The sequence below is a fragment of the Capra hircus genome, chromosome 5 (assembly GCF_001704415.2).
Source record: "Capra hircus breed San Clemente chromosome 5, ASM170441v1, whole genome shotgun sequence".
In the NCBI taxonomy this organism is placed as follows: Eukaryota; Metazoa; Chordata; class Mammalia; order Artiodactyla; family Bovidae; genus Capra; species Capra hircus.
The window spans coordinates 73,034,943-73,051,151 of record NC_030812.1 but is presented as its reverse complement, the minus strand read 5'-3'; the positions used below and the strand labels follow the sequence as shown (position 1 = coordinate 73,051,151).

Here is a 16,209-nt window from a genome sequence, read left to right as displayed (position 1 = left end):
CCTGCACCTTAAGGCAGTGACCACCAAGGCTGGGCCTCCTCCTGTGGGCCACCGGGACTAAAGGCACTAGTTCCGTCCCTGCCAGCAGGGCTCAGTCTAGAGGGATGTGATCCTAGGGGTGGATGTGGGGCTTAGAGTGGCTGAGGGATGGCCTTAGGCCCCTCTTCCAGGCACCATAGGCGCAGTGCAGGAAATGGTCGGCTCTGCAGGCGAGGTCACGGGAGCTTCTCAGAGGATGCTGCTCAGATTTGGGCTTTGCAAAAAGCCTTTGTCCCAGCAGGATGCTGCAGATGTCCCTGGCAGAAGAACCTGGGTGAGCGAATCCTGGCAGCCACATGAACGAGGCCCTCCACAGCAGAGTGTGACCAGCATGCACTGAGCACCTGGTGTGTTCTGGGAGAGTACCACGTGCTGGTGGCACAAAGGTGGGCGAGGCAGGCTGGCTGGTGAGTGTGGGGTTGGTGGGTGAGAAGATGGAAACATGGAGGAGTGATTTACCAAGGGCCTCATGCTGTGTTGGTGGCAGGTCTTCCTTCAAGGAGCCTGAGGCAGGGTGGACTGGGTCAAGAAGGACGTGGAAGGTCAGGACTGGACTTGCTTGTCTAGGGTGTCAGCAGGATGGTGGGACTAGCCCAGGGTGGCGCCTGGTGGGCAGGATGTTTGTTTGACTTGAGTCACTCAGAAATAAGGGTTTTGACTTTCACTTTTGCTTCCCAGAGTATATCTGGGCCCAGAGGGTGTGTGTGTTCTCACTGCAGAGACGCACAGCTGGCAGCTTCATCTGCACAGATGTCAACGCCTGGATTTGTTCACACTCGGACAGAGGAAGGTTCCTGAGTAAGCAGGTGGGTAAGACCCCTCCCATCCCCTCTTCCCATCCTCAGGACGACTGTCTGAGAAAAGGATGATTGTCACTAACTGACAGAAGAAGGAAATGGAACCTCAGACAGGTGAGGTCATGGCCGAGGCAGCAGGTTAAGCAGGGGCAGAGCCTGGATGTGGAGGCAGGTGTGTCTGAGGGCTTCCTCCCAGCCGAGGGCCCCTAAACAGAGCAAACGAAGGGCGGCATCTGCTCAGGAGGGCTCAGCTCAGGAAGTGGACTCCTGAGACATGAGCAGCGACCCCAGAAGGAAGGTGTATGTTCCAGGTACTCAGCCATTTAGGAAATTAAAGGAAGCAGACGGGGTGGAGGAGGACAAGGAGTCAGAGCCTCTCCTCCTATGACCTGGCCTCCTTGGCGCTGTCCTGACGGTGCTAGGCTCGGGCTGATGGGGATACAGGGAATCAAGGTTTGTTGAAAAACCCTGCCTCTGAGTGCCAGACTCAGTGCCAGGCCCTGGGGGACAATTGGCCTGGAGACAGACCGGACACCAAGCGGGGAGTCGAAGGGCGTTGGCTTCCTGTGTTTGCCAGGCCCTCTGCTCAGGATGTGGGTGATGGGAGGTCCTGTGTGGGGAAGGTGGCGCTGCTGGAAGAAGTGAGAAGGGCTCACTGCACAGGTTCACATACATCTTGGTGTTGCAATGTTAAGATAAAAAGCCAAACTCTACAGACATCAGTATAATATCCTTTTCTGAATCCAGCTTGAACATCTGGGAGTTCATGGTTCACATACTGTTGAAGCCTGGCTTGGAGAATTTTGAACATCCCTTTGCTAGTATGTGAGATGAGTGCAATTGTGCGGTAGTTTGAGCATTCTTTGGCATTGCCTGTCTTTCTGACTGGAAGGAAAACTGACCTTTTCCAGTCCTGTGGCCACTGCTGAGTGTCTTTCCGTCCCTTCAGTTTTTTCTCTCTGGTTTACATTGGATCCTTTAGAATGATTGATTGATTAGGATCTTTCGTTTCTTCTCCATTCTCTTCCTCTTTCTCCCCTTCTCCCTTCCCTCTATTTCTAATCTTAACAGGGGGAACTAGGGTTGTCCTGTGTCATCGAGAAGCTGCTTGTTTCATGTCCCCATAAAGGGTCCCGCCCCTCATATTTTGTCCAGACTGTGCCCAGGAGGGCGGAGGGTGCCCAGAGGCCCTGGACAGGAGGAGCAGCAGAGAAGAGACAGGGCCCCTGATGATGAGGAAAGGGTTCTCAGACCTGGAGAAACTGAGCAAAAAGGGATCACCACCAGGAAAGTGTGGCCCTCAAGAGGAGCTGGGGAGCAACGGGGGGAAGGTGGCAGAGGGAGGCTTGGAGCTGGGCAACCAGGGACAAGTAACCTGTCACACGGTGAGGCCAGTGGGGAAGCACATGCATGGGGAGGGCAGCCTGTGCCAGGGAGGTGTCAGTCTCCTGCAGCAGGCCCTGTGGAGACAGAGAGGGTGAGGAACACGGGAGCTCGGGCAGTCGGGAGAGTCCAGGTGCTCGGCCAGGGACTTTCCTAACGCCCCTTTCCCTTCCCAGGGAGGGTGACTGCAGGCACACAGGGAGATGGTTGGGAGAATCTGTCTGCCCACGAGGAGGGGGGGATGCATGCCTGGCCATGCAGCTGGCCAGGGACAGGCTTCTCCAGGGTCCTCCCCTCTCCCACCAACAGCCTTTCCAGAAAGGGACCAATCAGAGGCTAACAGAGGAGGAAGCCCTGGTGAGGAATTCAGCAGAGGAAGCACCATCAGCATCCACACCCAGCTGAGGCCCCAGACAAGGGTCAGGGCCAGGCCAAGAATGGGAGGGAAGGGCGGAAGGATGAGTCCAGTGCTCAACGCATTTACAATTGTTTGTCATCACCCTGGAGCCAGCCCTTCTGCCTGAGCCCTCCTCTTCTTTCTGACTAGGCTCTATCCTCATGTTTCATGATTTCAATAGGCTGACCTGGCTCCTGGGGTCCTGCAGCTTTGGGGCAGAGAAGGGGCAGGGGGCCCTCCAGCTCTCCTCTTCCATCTACCTGGAGGAGGGCCTGCCTTTGTGACTTCTCTCCCATCCACATGACGGTGCCTCCAGCCTTCGCCACCAGGCACACTCCCTAAAAACAAGCTGATGGTTACTCTTCCTGAGGGAGAGCTGGGAACATCGCAGAGGAAGGTGCAGGAAGAAAGATTCTAGGCTTGGAGCTTAGGTGAGGGGACGCGGGGGAAGCTCTAAGGCAATGGGGCTGCTCTAGATGGGGTGCTGCGGGGAATGGGAGGCAGCACTACCACTGGGCTCTCAGTAACTCATCTATGGAGAGGGGCGAGCAGAGCGAGGATGAAGCTGTGATTGGTAAAGAAGGGGCAGGCCTGCTTTTCAGCCAGGGGAGAGTTGTGGTGTTGGTGGGGGCGCAGTGACGGGTGTTTGCTGTCTCCTTCGCTCCTTCTCTCAGGGTGACCCTGTGTGAGTCTGGAGGTCTGTGAGAGCCTTTACATCCAAAGGGAGAAGAGCAGCGCCCTGTTGTGACACCAGGCCAGCCTCCGGATGTCAGGGCTTCTTTCTTTCTCAATCCTCTATAAACATTCGTCTAAATAAACAGAAAGGAATATACCCAGAGACCTCAAGACTCCTCTTATTTATAAATCAATCCACAACAAAACAATTCCCATTGCATTACTCTTCTTTGCACCATAGAAACAAGAGAAAGACACCAGCTCAGAAATGTCCCACTCTCTGCAGCCTCACGGACTGGAGCCCTCCCAGCTCCTCAGTCCATGGGCTTTCCCAGGAAGAATACTGCAGTGAGCAACCATTTCTTTCTCCAGGGGATCCTCCCTGCCCGGGCGTCGATCCCAGATCTCTTTCATCTGGTGTCTCCTGCATAACCACTAGCACTCTTTCTAACCTTTATGTCTCTCTTTCTGGCCACACTTTTCTAAAGTCCTCTCCTTTGAATATTATTATGAACTCATGGCCATTCACAGACTCAGCCTGTCTCAATGGAACATTCATAGCAATCATTATCTTTTATTGTTATGATTATATGTGGGTGCCCCCTTATGACCACTGCTCTGATCACCTTCAAGAGCATCCTTGCCTTTGCAGGAGCAGAGATGCAGTCTCTGGAATTCACCTCCCCTGCAAGGGGTCTTCCTTCCTCTGAGTGGACGGAAGCCCATGGGTGCCCATGTGGGTGTCCAGATGCTGCTGGAAAGTATCTGTCTAAGGTCACCATTCACTCTCATCGTTCTGGTTTCACCCTGTTTTCACGCCTGCTTTTCTAGGGAACTAGGCTTCATCTACACGAACATGTTCCTACACTGACAGTTGTCCCAGCACGAGTCACACATTTCTTGTTGGCATTTAATTCAGCCGCTTCCATCTTCTTTAAGGTGGTGGCCCCAGAAACCACCCCATTCTTGTGGGTTACTGACTGCTGTAAAGTGACTTCTGTTGTCTTAGAGTTAAAACAATCCAGTTCTAAGTGCATTTGCTTAAAACAGGTCAGTTTGTACAGAGGATTCTGCTCATTCCTTCCCAAGGAAAAGCTTCTTCTTTAGATAGTTCATCAATGTCTTTAAATGATATTACTACATTGGGAGGTGGAATGGTGTGAGAATGTGTGCGTGGGAGACAGGAACCTGGACTTGGAGTCTGGCTCTAGTACTAGCTGTGTGCTTTGAGTAAATTACTTAACCCCTCTGAGCTTCAGTTTCCTTTCTTATAGGATCATTTTGAGAACCAAAAGGAAGTGAATTCATACCAAGCAATTGGGAAGGTGCCTGTGCATAGTGGGAAGTCATCAACCACAATAGCTAATAAGCAGTAGGTATTGCATTTTGCTTTTTCTTGACTTAAATTTGATAGCATTAATTTACTTCTTATTAGGAAAAATAAGGATTTCGTTTATTTATATACTTTCTATTATACCTTTCCCCTTCTTCTCCTTATATCATTATTCCACTAATTGTATATCCTCTGTTAGGAAGCTTTGTACTTGTAAGCACTTAATTCACATCTTCGTTTCTTATGCTCTCGACTGCACCTCCTGCTTCTTGACTCCCAGCTTTGTGACCTGAGATGTTAGTCTTCCTCCTCCCTTCCGTGCTCGGCTCCCAAGCTCTAGACGTGTATTTGATTTTTAAGTTAACAAGTACATTTACTTCAGATACTTAAATACTTTGTTTCATTTTCAAAGATAAGCTTATTTTATAATGACTATAAATGAAATAAAACTAAGATTTTTGAATCACTATATTATACATCAGTGAGCTATATTGTATGATATATATTAATATTACTTCAGTTTAAAAATGGTCTCCAAAGGACTTGGACATAGATATATTTACTTAGATTTTTTTTTTAATCAACAAGAGTTTACATTTTTCGTGACATTTTAATACATTTTTTAAGATCTAAATTGTACCATATAGCTGCACATGCCTCTCAGCAGTTCACTTCAGTTCAGTCGCTCAGTCGTGTCTGACTCTTTGCAACCCCATGAACTAACTGCAGCACTCCAGGAATCCCTGTCCATCACGACTCCCAGAGCCTCACCTAACTCATGTCCTTTGAGTCGGTGATGCCATCCATCCGTCTCGGCCTCTGTCATCTTCTTCTCCTCTTGCAACTTAGTTTTTCCTGATGTTTCTAACTGGCTTCATTTTACCCCTTGCACTGTTTATCTTCAGCATTTCCTCCATTTCCTTCCAAGTGTGCCTCACGTGATACCGAGTCCCTGTTTCACAGACTCTGGACTTCTTATCCCATTCTGGACTGGTTTCTCTCTAGGTCTGCTGTGTGCCCAGCTGGGATCTTTGGATTCCCTTCCCACAGGGTTGATGTTCCTGATTCCTGGATCCCACGTCTATCTCTCTCGTGGGTATACTTTACCTTCCTCCATAATTAAACAAGTAACCTATTTTTTTCCTGCATCTCATCTGCAAGTAAATTTCTAAAAGTCTGGTGAAGGGTGAAGGCTGCTGTGAATATGGGGTGGGGTGTGGGGGTGGTGGGCTTGTCCCCTGCTCTCCTCTCAGCCTCCCTCTCATCTTGCTCCCTCTCCAGGGCTCTGGCCAGCAGACTATTCTTCTCTCCTGTGAACACCCTCCCTGTTTCTCTCCCTCTGCTGCGCTCCTCTTCACTCAGCTATCACTTCTCCACCCAGTGAGTCTTCAAATATTCGTGAAAGACTTTAATCTCCTACTCCTCCCATGCTTGCTTTTATTAGCAGCAGAGGGAGGAGAGGCAGGCTTATGGGTTCTTGACCCAGGGAGTGGGGTGGAACCAGTGTACCAAGGGCAAGACTTCTGACCTTAGGTAAGGCAGGTAACATCTATGTGTCAGCTTCCTTACTTGTAAATGAGGATACAGTGGTACAGACCTCAGAAGCTAATGGAATAACATACGAGGGACCATTGGTAAAGTTTCAGAGCCGATACCAATGCAGAGCAAGGATCACAAACACCAGTTGCTCTTCTCAGTGAAAACGGAAGTTGCTCAGTCACATCTGACTCTTTGTGATCCCTTGGATGACACAGTCCATGGAATTCTCCAGGCCAGAATACTGCAGTGGGTAGCCGTTCCCCAACCCAGGGATCGAACCCATGGCTCCTGAATGGCAGGTGGATTCTTTACCAACTGAGTTACAAGGGAATCTCAAGTGAAGCTGTTTCCACTTGATTCTGAACCGGGACGTTTTGCGTGTAGGGTGAATGTGATAATCACTACACTATGGAAACTACGCACTTTACAGGAGATGGTATTATACCCATATATACCTTTACCATCATTTCAGTCAGGTCTCAGGAAGAGGAGTTGACAGACACTCTTTTGCTTTCTTAAAAATAGTAGCTCAACATCATCAGCACTTGCTCTCCTTCCTCCTCTCCCATGGCAAGATAATCACATGCAGAACCAGAATAAATTGTTTAATTATAAAGATCTGATGTTTTTAAAAGAAAAACCACTGAGAATGGATTTATCTGAAAGGATGGACAACCTCACATATTATAAGTGTGAACATAAATTGCTACAGTTTGTTTGCATAGCGTGGTGGCTCTAGGTATGGAAATTTTTGAGGTGTTGATGCCATCTGATCTGAATTCTACTTCTAGATATAGCTTAAGGATACAGTCTCAGATGTAGGTGAAGTTTTATACAAGCAGAATATTCTTTGCACTATTATTTACATAAAGGATTAGAAACTACATCAAGTCCAATATTCAGGAGGGGAAAGCAAGGAGGACAGAACAGCTGCAGGGGTCTCAGCCACTCAGAGCAGGGATACAGGAATTTGGGCAGGGCTGGTGGGACTCCAGGCCCTTGTGGGAAAAATGGCTCTGGCAGAAGCAAGGAGGACCTGGGCTATGGGAGCCGTATCACCAGGAACTTTATCAAGGAGAGACTTGACAGGGAGCAAGACATCAGTGTGGAAGAGTCATTTACAAATTAACATATATCCACAAATATATATTTTTGTATATTATAGGGAGTAGAGCATAGTCATAACACACATGTGATTTGGATCAGAAAGACCCAGGTTCTAGTCCAGACTCTGGCACCAGCGTGACAATTTGTCTCAGCTAAGTTTGAGTGAGTTTCAGGCACCAGCATGTCAAGGACACTGGATCAACGTTATCATTAACATTAGTTATTACCAATTCAAAATCACAGGTGTCCCAACCTCACTTCACTCCAGAGTATCGCCTCCTATCTGTTCTAGTCTCTGGTGTTATTGCTCCTATAGCTTCGCAGGTGCCTGTCTCCTGTCTGATTACCTTCTCCTTGTGCCCCAGCAGGAGAGCAGGACTCTGACTTGGCTTGGAAGGAGCTGTAGGAGGTGAATGACTTTTCTTAACTAACAACCAGCAGAGCCCAGGAGACAGAGAGCCGCACTGGGCTGGTTCCTGGAGGCACTGGTGGCCGTCCCGGGGGAACCCACCAGAGAACTTGCCCCTCGCTGCTCCCTGCAGCCGCTGCTCCCTCACAGTGGAGCTCACAGTCTGTTTTCTCTCCCCAGGGGTGAGGTCACACCTCCTTCAGCCTGCTGCAGACAAGGAGCTGAAGGGAGATTGCTGAGAGCCCCTGCTGCCACCATGCGCTCAGAAAGCTTCGGAGACTGCTCAGGTAGTCAGCTGCCTCTTCTCTGGAGGTTCCTACTTGTGACCCAGAATTGAGGATGGTATTTCCAGGCTGAGTTAAACTACAGAGGAATCAAGAGCCATGAAAAGGATGGATAGGCATCCTTGAGCCTCCAAGGGAGACCGGGAGATTCCCTCACCCTGGGGTCTGCCCGCAGCCTCCTTCCCGGCCCTCTCCTCAGGGAGCCACGACCAAGGCGCTGACTTCCCGCCTCTCCCACCCCCAGCAAGTGACTCAGGACGGAGGCCGGGAGAGCGCACGCGGAGCACGGACCACAGATGGGAGTCCCCAAGGCCAGGCAGGCCTGGAGAGGAGGTCCTCCAGCATCACTGGAGCGTCTCCTGCTCTCTCCCTTGGCCCAAGCCTCCTCCCGCTCCCAGACGCTGGGCATCACCACAGAAGCTGTTTCCTCCGGCTCTTCCCAGCCAGCAGCCCAGCCGCTCTGCAAGGGTCAGTGCACCCTGCACTGAACCCCAGTCTGGTCTTTGCCGCCTCCCACCTGGAGGGGAGGGGTGATGAGGATCACATCTGGCTCCACCCCTCCTCCACCTGGTTGATCCCCTCCCTGCCCATCCTAGAGTCTGTGGTCAGAAGCAGGAATCCTCTTACATGGTAGTTTTACTGAATGGTGTATGGTCCTAAAGTCTTTTTTGAAATTAGGTAACATGAGTTTGTAATGTTTTCTAAGTTTCGTGTGTACAACATTATATTTCTACTTCTATATACGTTGCTGTATGCTCACCACCAAAAATGAGTTGCAAAGAATCCCCATTGTGTGCTATAGAGTAGAATGAACAAATCACAGGAGTTTTAAATATAAGGAGGATTCAAAGTCTAGTCCAAGAAATGTCTGACACTTGACCTTGGATTCAACCTCAGGGCTTTTGGCTCTGTGGCCTTGGGCTGTCCATTCTCCTGTCTGAGTTTCACTTGCCTCTTCTGTGAAATAAGGATAATGCCTCTTTGTGTGGATTTACCATGAAACACATTTGATATCAAGTCCCAGCTCACATACACATATATATAGCCTGGCCACCAATATCTTACCTACAATTCCATAACCTCCAGATCTCTGAAATCACTCAGGGATTTTGATAACTCATTGGGGAGTAATCCTACCCTGTAGTTTTCTGAGGCTCTTTGTAGACATTACATTCTTTATCCCATTTAATGTGAGTATTCAATTGTTTCACTGCCCAAACATGAAAGCATTCATTTATAGGGTGCTTCCAGTCTATTCTGGAAGTGGTAACTAACAAATCACACTTGCTCTTTCTTCTCTTTGTGTGTGTGTGTTCAGTTGCTCAGTCATGTCCAACTCTTTGCAACCGCATGGACTGCAGCCTGGCAGCCTCCTCTATCTATGGGATTCTCCAAACAATATTGGAGTGGCTTGCCATGCCCTCCTTCAAGGGGTTTTCCTGACTCAGGGATCAAACCCGCCTCTCTTACATCTCCCGCATTGGCGGGCAGGTTCTTTACCACTAGAACTCCCTGGGAACCCCACCTATGGCCTCAATTTACCTGGGAATCCCACCTAGGACCTCATTTCACCTAACCTCCTTACAAGCCCTATCTTCAGAAAGGTCACCAAGGGGTTAACTCTTCAACACAAATTGGGGGGTGTGGTGGGACAGTCCATCTATAACCCTAGGTGACCTCACCAAGAGCACCCCAGGTGACTGCTGCTCAGCAAGATAAATTTTACTACTTTATACTCGATAACGTTTGTGTCCCACCACAAATTCTTCTAATCTTACTCCCTTTTCTTTCATCTAGATATTGAGATCTTTTTTGAAGACGTCGTTGAATGTCTCTGGGACACATTGAGCAGAGACGAACTGCTACTCCTGCTGAATGAATTCTTGGAGAGAATTAAGTCTGAGGCCAATTTGTCCAGGTAACCTGCACAGGTGCACCAGGAAGGTCACCCAGCATCAGGCTAGCTTCCTCCTGGCAGGAACGCCTCCTCCAGGCAGGACCCTATTGTTGGGGTCAGGGATGTTCCTTCTCAAGATCCCATCAGGAATGTTTCCTCCATGTCAATTGCTGACAGTGAATGATTGTGGGTTGAGAAGAGATGAAACCTGCAAGGAAGGGCAGGTTATGTGGCCTTGGACAAGTTACTGAACTGCTCTCAGCTTTAGTTTCTTCATCTTTTCATTTTTATTGTGAGGACACTGAGATCATGCATGTAAAGTGCTTCCCATAATGACTGACACAGAGTAAGTACTCAGTCAATATTAACATTTAAAAAACTTGTTGGGAAGAGACAGGGGTCAAGGGTCTTCTTTCTGGTGAGGAAACCAAGCAGACTTTCCCTTGGGACAAATTAGAGAATCCTGACACCACCATTTGTGTCCTGGGCCTGCCTACAGTCTTTCTATTCCCCGTGTTAGGAGCTGGACCAGCCCTGCAGGGTCCTGCTGGCCCATAAGGCAGAGAGGCTAGAGAGGAACTGGAGGAGCTGGTGGGATCCTGGATCTAGCCCTGCCCAACTCCTGGGCCTGTTGGCTTAAGACTTTGAATCTCAGATCTGTCCTGTGTCCAATGGGAATAGCAATTCAGTCTGATGGATTATGGTGATGGCCTCAGAGTGAACTGCAGGGTCAGAGATGGGGAATCAAGTGCAATCATCTCATCCAAAGGACCAGGGTGGCCTTTACCAGGCTCAGACCCAGGGGTCAGGGTGGAGCAGAGGGTCCAGATTGGAGGACTAGTAGACAGGCTTGTGCAGCAGGGCCAGGACTAGAGTGAGGAGAGTGGGCCCTAAGGACACAGAACTGAAGGGGCTGTGGCCATAGCAGAGGTCCCCTGAGTGGGAGGGGGTACATTTCTTCCCTCCCTGATGGGCTCCCCTCATGCTGGACTAGAGGGCCCTGGATGACTGTGTCTGCACACCCTGCCTGGGACCTGGCTTCTCACTCCATCTGGGACCCTCTTCTAGTCTACGTGGAGTCCCCCTGAAAGTGTGATGACCGTATGGCTCAGGGAGCCCTCCAGGGTCACAATGAGTGGCTGTGATTGTGTGACATTTGAGGGATTCTGAGGAGCCTCACACCTCCCCACCCAAGAGGAAAATGCTTCCTCCACCAGCTGTGCAAGAGCTGGTCTCCTCAGGCTCAGCTGTTCAGATGGGTGTTTCCTCAAGTCCCTTGAATCTTTAGAGGTTCCACAGGTTGCACACGGTCTTTGGGTGCAGGCAGGTGAAGCTGTCACCAGGTAAATTGTGAGTTAGGTTGGTGACCCCTGAGCGGTTGAGGGTGCTGGGTGACGGGTCAGGAGTCAGTGAGTGAGCTAGAGAGTCCTAGGGAAACCAGGGCTCAGAGCACATCTCCCGCTTCCCTGTCAATTGGGGCAGTGGGTGGACCCAGTGACCTTCTGCTGAGAAGGTCAAGGGCTCAATGCTTAGAAGACAGCAGATGGCAGACCAAATGGCTATAAGGTGCCTTCTAGCTCTGACTGTGGGGGTATAAAAAATTCTAAGTCATAGAGACAGCCAGTCTGCAAAGTCTAGGGGCACAGTGCCCAGGACTGCCCTTACTTTGACTTCAGTGGAAATTTAGGGGATCCTCAAAGCAACTCTCAGTTTCAAGAATTCCCTATAGAATAGACAGGACTCACTGAAAGCTTTATGATCCCAGCTACAGTTTACTACAGGGAAGGATAAATGTTCCCACCAGCCACACGGCAGAGTCTGGGTAGGTTTCACATACGAAGCTTCCATTGTCCTCAGGACACGTTGGTGAACTGGATTTGGTGTGTGACAAGATGCACGGAGTACTGCCCATCAGGGACACTCACCTTGCTTAAAAGCCAAATTACCCTGACCTGTCATCTCCAGCCCCTCCTAGAAGTCAGACTCGTGCCCTAGTGTCCAGCTCTACCAGATGGCAGAACTGATACCGTGGGTATCAGAGACCCTGGGTCACTTGTCACCTTGTCAGACTGACCAGTGACCAAAGGCCCAGGCAGGCAAGGACACGCCTGTCAGCCAGAATTCTCGGGGCTTAGGGACCATTTCCCAGTAGCCAAGGGCAAAGAGCAGGGAGACTTCTCACTACACACTGAGGCCCTAGAACGAAGCTTTTCTCCTCCAGTCCTACATGTCTTTGTTTACATGTGGAGTTCCCACTCTAAACACTCTTTCAAAGTGATGGTATAGACGCACCTGTGTGACGTCTTTACCACATACCTTTTCTTTGGCTGAGAAATATGGCCTGTGGGATCCTCATTCCCCAACTAGGGATTGAGTCAAGGTCGGCAGTGGGAGTGCAGAGTTGTAACCTCTGGACCGCCTGAGAATTCTCTCCAATACCTCTCTTAAGTTGCCGGTATCTAAGGTGACTTTCCTTTACCTATTCCAAGGTTTCCTATTTCAAGATGGAGCATCTATAAACTATGAAATGTGTTTAAGATTGAAAGAGAAATTTTTACATTTATAAAATTCTTTTCTAATGATTTATAGGAAAATATCTGTATTTATGCAGAATAGATATTATGGAGCCAGTTTTACAGACACGCAAACTGCCTTTCTAATCCCTTGACCTTCATTGTTACAGAGAAGACGCGGATGAACTACACAAATATCTGAAGGAATTGAAAAGAGCCTTGGATGAGCAGGACCAAGAAAGACTCCCCAAAGAGCAGCTGGACAGGAGGAGGTTTCTGAATAAGTTTCCTCGGGTGAAACGGCAGCTGGAGGAGTTCATAGACAAGTTCCACGAGCTCGCAGACAAGGTTGAGAAGGTCCATAAGGGATGTACCATCTCCAACGTGATGGTCCACAGCACTGGTGCTGTGTCTAGTATTCTGACCATCGTTGGCCTGGCTCTGGCACCCGTGACAATGGGGGCCAGTGTGGTGCTCTTGGGCACTGGGATAGGGCTGGGAACAGCAGCTGCTGTGACCAGTGTGTCCACCAGTATCATCGAACATGTGAAGAGGTCATCAGCAGAAACCGAAGCCAGTCGCATGATGTCAACTGTTGTCAAGAAATGGAAGGTTCTCCTAGAGGTACTCAAGAGCAACCCCCACATTGTTGACACAACAGAGAAAGTCACAGAAGCTGAACAGTGCATTGAAATGCACATCCATGCCCTGGAGACAGGCAATGCCAACCCTGGCTCTGCAGCCAAAGCAAGCGTCTACATGAGCACTGGGAGGATCTCAGTCCCAGCCATCCAGCAGATAGAGGCAGGTTTCAAAGCCACAGCTTCAGCAATTGCCAAAGGAGCCCGGATCGCGGGCTTGGCCACTGCAGGGCTCTTCCTCCTGGTGGATGTGGGCTTCCTGGTGAAGGAGTCAATGCACCTGCACGATGGTGCCAAGGCAGTAGCCGCTGAAACCCTGAGGCAGCGGGCCTGGGAGCTGGAGAGGAAGCTGGAGGAGCTCACCCAGATCTATGAGAGTCTGCAGGAGGACAAAAAAGTGATTTAGCCACCCCCAGAGCAGTGTAGGGTCCAGGACATGTGAGGGGCTCAAGTGCAGAGGTACCTTGTTAGAGGGAAGGAGAGGGAGACCACATTAAAGAAGCTGGGTGTTAGGAATTTGGCATTTCTGTGGTTGAGCACAGCAGGGAAGGGATGGATGTAGGTGATAGATGAGGAGAGAGAAGGAAGTGGCCTGGAGCCTGGATTAAGGGAGGAGGGGGGACCAGAGAATGAGAGGCGGGAAGAAACCACTGTTTTTCATACTAAGAACTTTTTATTTTGCATTGGAGTATAGTTGATTAACAATGCTGTGATAGTTTCAGGTGAACAGCAAAGGGACTCAGCCACTCATACACACGAATCCATCCTCCCCCACACTCCCCTCCCATCAGAAACCACTTACTTTGGACTAAAGACGACACTGGAGGCAGAATAAAGGCAGAGGCAGGCGAACTGGCAGTGAGAGGCCAGGTGTTCAAAGGCGTTGAAAGTGGGAGAAAGTCAGTCAGGGTTGTTGGGATCCAGAAGTAGCAGGGGCTCCTCTCTCGCCCTCCACAGGCTCTGATGTCCCAGCAAGAAGAGTCTTCCCCTGGTGCTGGTCTCTAGACCTCTCCTCCAACATCAACTCACCTTTGGCCCTAGCTGATGTGTCTTATTTAGGCAGTGACTATTTTGTTTGTTTGTTTTACTGAAGGATAATTGATTTACAATATTCTGTTAATTTCAGGTATACAGCAAAGTGCTTCAATTATACAGGTATCTATGTATTTATCTGGGCTTCCCAGGTGGCGCTAGCGGTAAAGAATGAGTCTGCAAAGCAAGAGACGCAGGTTTGATTCCTGGGTAGGGAAGATTCCCTGGAGGAGGAAATGATACCCCACTCCAATATTCTTGTCTGGGAGATCCCTTAGACACTGGAGCCTGGCATGCTACAGTCCACGGGGTTACAGAGAGTCAGACATGACAGAGCATCTGAGCATGTGTATATCTCTATTCTTTTTTTTTTTAATTTCCATTATAGTGTATTACAAAATATTGAATACTGGTCCTATGCTACTACAGTGGGCAGGTCCTTGTTTATCTGGTATGTATCTGTTTTTCTCATCTCCTAATTTACCTATCCCTCCAAAACTTTGGTAAAAAGTTCATTTTCTATGTCTATGAGTCTGTTTCTATTCTCTAAGTTCATTTGTATTATTTTCTGGATTCTACATGTAAGTTAATATCACGTTTATCTTTGTCTGACTTACTTCACTCAGTATAGCAATCTCTAGATCCATACATATTGTTACAGATAACATTATTTCATTCTTCTTTATGGCTGAGTAGGATTCCATGGTATGTATACATGCACCACATTTGCTTTATTCATTAATCTCTCAACAGACATTTTGGTTAATGTTGTGTCTTGGCCGTTATGAATGGTACTGCTATGAATATCAGGGTACATGTATCTTTTCATACTAGAGCTTTAATTTTTTCTAGATATATGCCCAGAAGCGGGATTGCTAAATCATATGGTAGCTCTATTTTCAGTTGTTGAAGAAAACTCCATATGGTCTTCCATAGTGGCTGTACCAATTTACATTCCCGCCAGCAGTGAAGAGGGTTCCCTTTCTCCACAGCCTCAGAGCACTGTAGATGGAGGTGGCGGCCCCTGTGATTGCTGTAGGGGAGATGACTTATTGTGGTTTGGTTTGCATTTCTCTAATAATCCGTAATGCTGAGTATGTTTTCATGTACCTGTTGGCCACGTGTACGTCTTCATGAAGAATTGTCTATGTGGAGCTTCAGGCGGCGGCTTCTTGATGACAATGGTGGTGATATGTTGGTGGCAGCAGTGGTGTGACAACACCGTGGGTGGAGCACACGACAAGGTGCCAGGGGCTCTTTGGGTCCAGAGTGCACTGAGAGACCAGTGGAGTTTCCATGAAAGTCCAAGTGGGGAGCAGGAACAGCGGTTGATTTTAAGAAAGAAAGTAGGAGAAACAAGGAGGCAGAAACAGGTCAAGGAAGTTTTCGGAGTGTCAGGAGATGAAACAGCCTGGGCCAAAGACACAACTCTCTGACCGTTGGTTTCTTTTTCAGCTGGGGGTGAGGCTGGATAAGATATTTCAGGTTGCTCTGGTTCTCTCCACCTAGTGTTCACCAGACTCTGTTTTAGTAAATACGAGCTGATACACTGAGGCTTCCTTACATTGACTGAGGGGCTCACCTGGGCTCCAGATGCCTGACCTTCTTCCCCGGGAGCCTGACTCGCAGGGACGCAGGGCGCACGTTCTCCATGGATCTTCCTGCCTGCCCGCTGGGCTCCCATCCAATCGTTTCCCTCAGACCCTGGATCCCCACAGGCACCGTGGGATACTCAGGGATACCCGTGTCATCTGACTTGGGCTGACCAGGGGGATGCTCCTCCTCCAGCCCCGGGGACCAATGGACACGGGGAACCCAAGGGTGATTGAGAGAAGAGGGCTTGTGTGCAAGTGTGAGAGAGGGTCAGCCATCAACAGAGAGGAGAGAGAGACAGCACACACCTCACCCAGGGTGCCTTCACGTTTCACCAGGACTCCTGTAGGAGCTTCTAGAACCACTTTCCTGTGTTTACCTTGGGGCACTGCCCTGCCCCACTCTGCTATTCCCCACACAGGGCTAGAATGACCCTTAAGTATATTGACCTTCGCAGTACTCACCTCCAGCTTTTCTCTGGCTGCCCATGACTCTGAGCACAGATGCCAAACCTTAACTGCAGACCAAAGCAGTGTGCAAGAGCCTGGGGTCTCCTGAGGGCAGAGCTGG

General features: G+C 49.3%; 1 protein-coding gene across 4 annotated transcripts; it reads left to right on the top strand.

Moving 5' to 3' along the window:
• LOC102170968 (apolipoprotein L3-like) lies at positions 726-15,595 on the top strand. Of its 4 annotated transcripts, none has more exons than XM_018048261.1 (5): positions 726-845; positions 4,566-4,663; positions 7,860-7,966; positions 9,761-9,881; positions 12,544-15,595. In XM_018048261.1, exons 3-5 carry the CDS (start codon positions 7,936-7,938, stop codon positions 13,418-13,420), a joined length of 1,029 nt encoding a protein of 342 aa, XP_017903750.1. In that variant the 5' UTR covers positions 726-845; positions 4,566-4,663; positions 7,860-7,935; the 3' UTR covers positions 13,421-15,595. The 4 variants fall into 4 exon arrangements, with proteins under 4 accessions (XP_017903750.1, XP_017903751.1, XP_017903752.1 ...); XM_018048262.1 differs by having other exon boundaries at positions 4,566-4,667; XM_018048263.1 differs by lacking the exon at positions 4,566-4,663.

Coding starts and splice junctions, on each gene's coding strand:
- LOC102170968 (XM_018048263.1), top strand. CDS start 7,936: ATGCGCTCAGAAAGCTTCGGAGACTGCTCAG. Junction 7,967..9,760: donor AAGCTTCGGAGACTGCTCAG/GTAGTCAGCTGC, acceptor TCTTTCATCTAG/ATATTGAGATCTTTTTTGAA. Junction 9,882..12,543: donor TCTGAGGCCAATTTGTCCAG/GTAACCTGCACA, acceptor TCATTGTTACAG/AGAAGACGCGGATGAACTAC.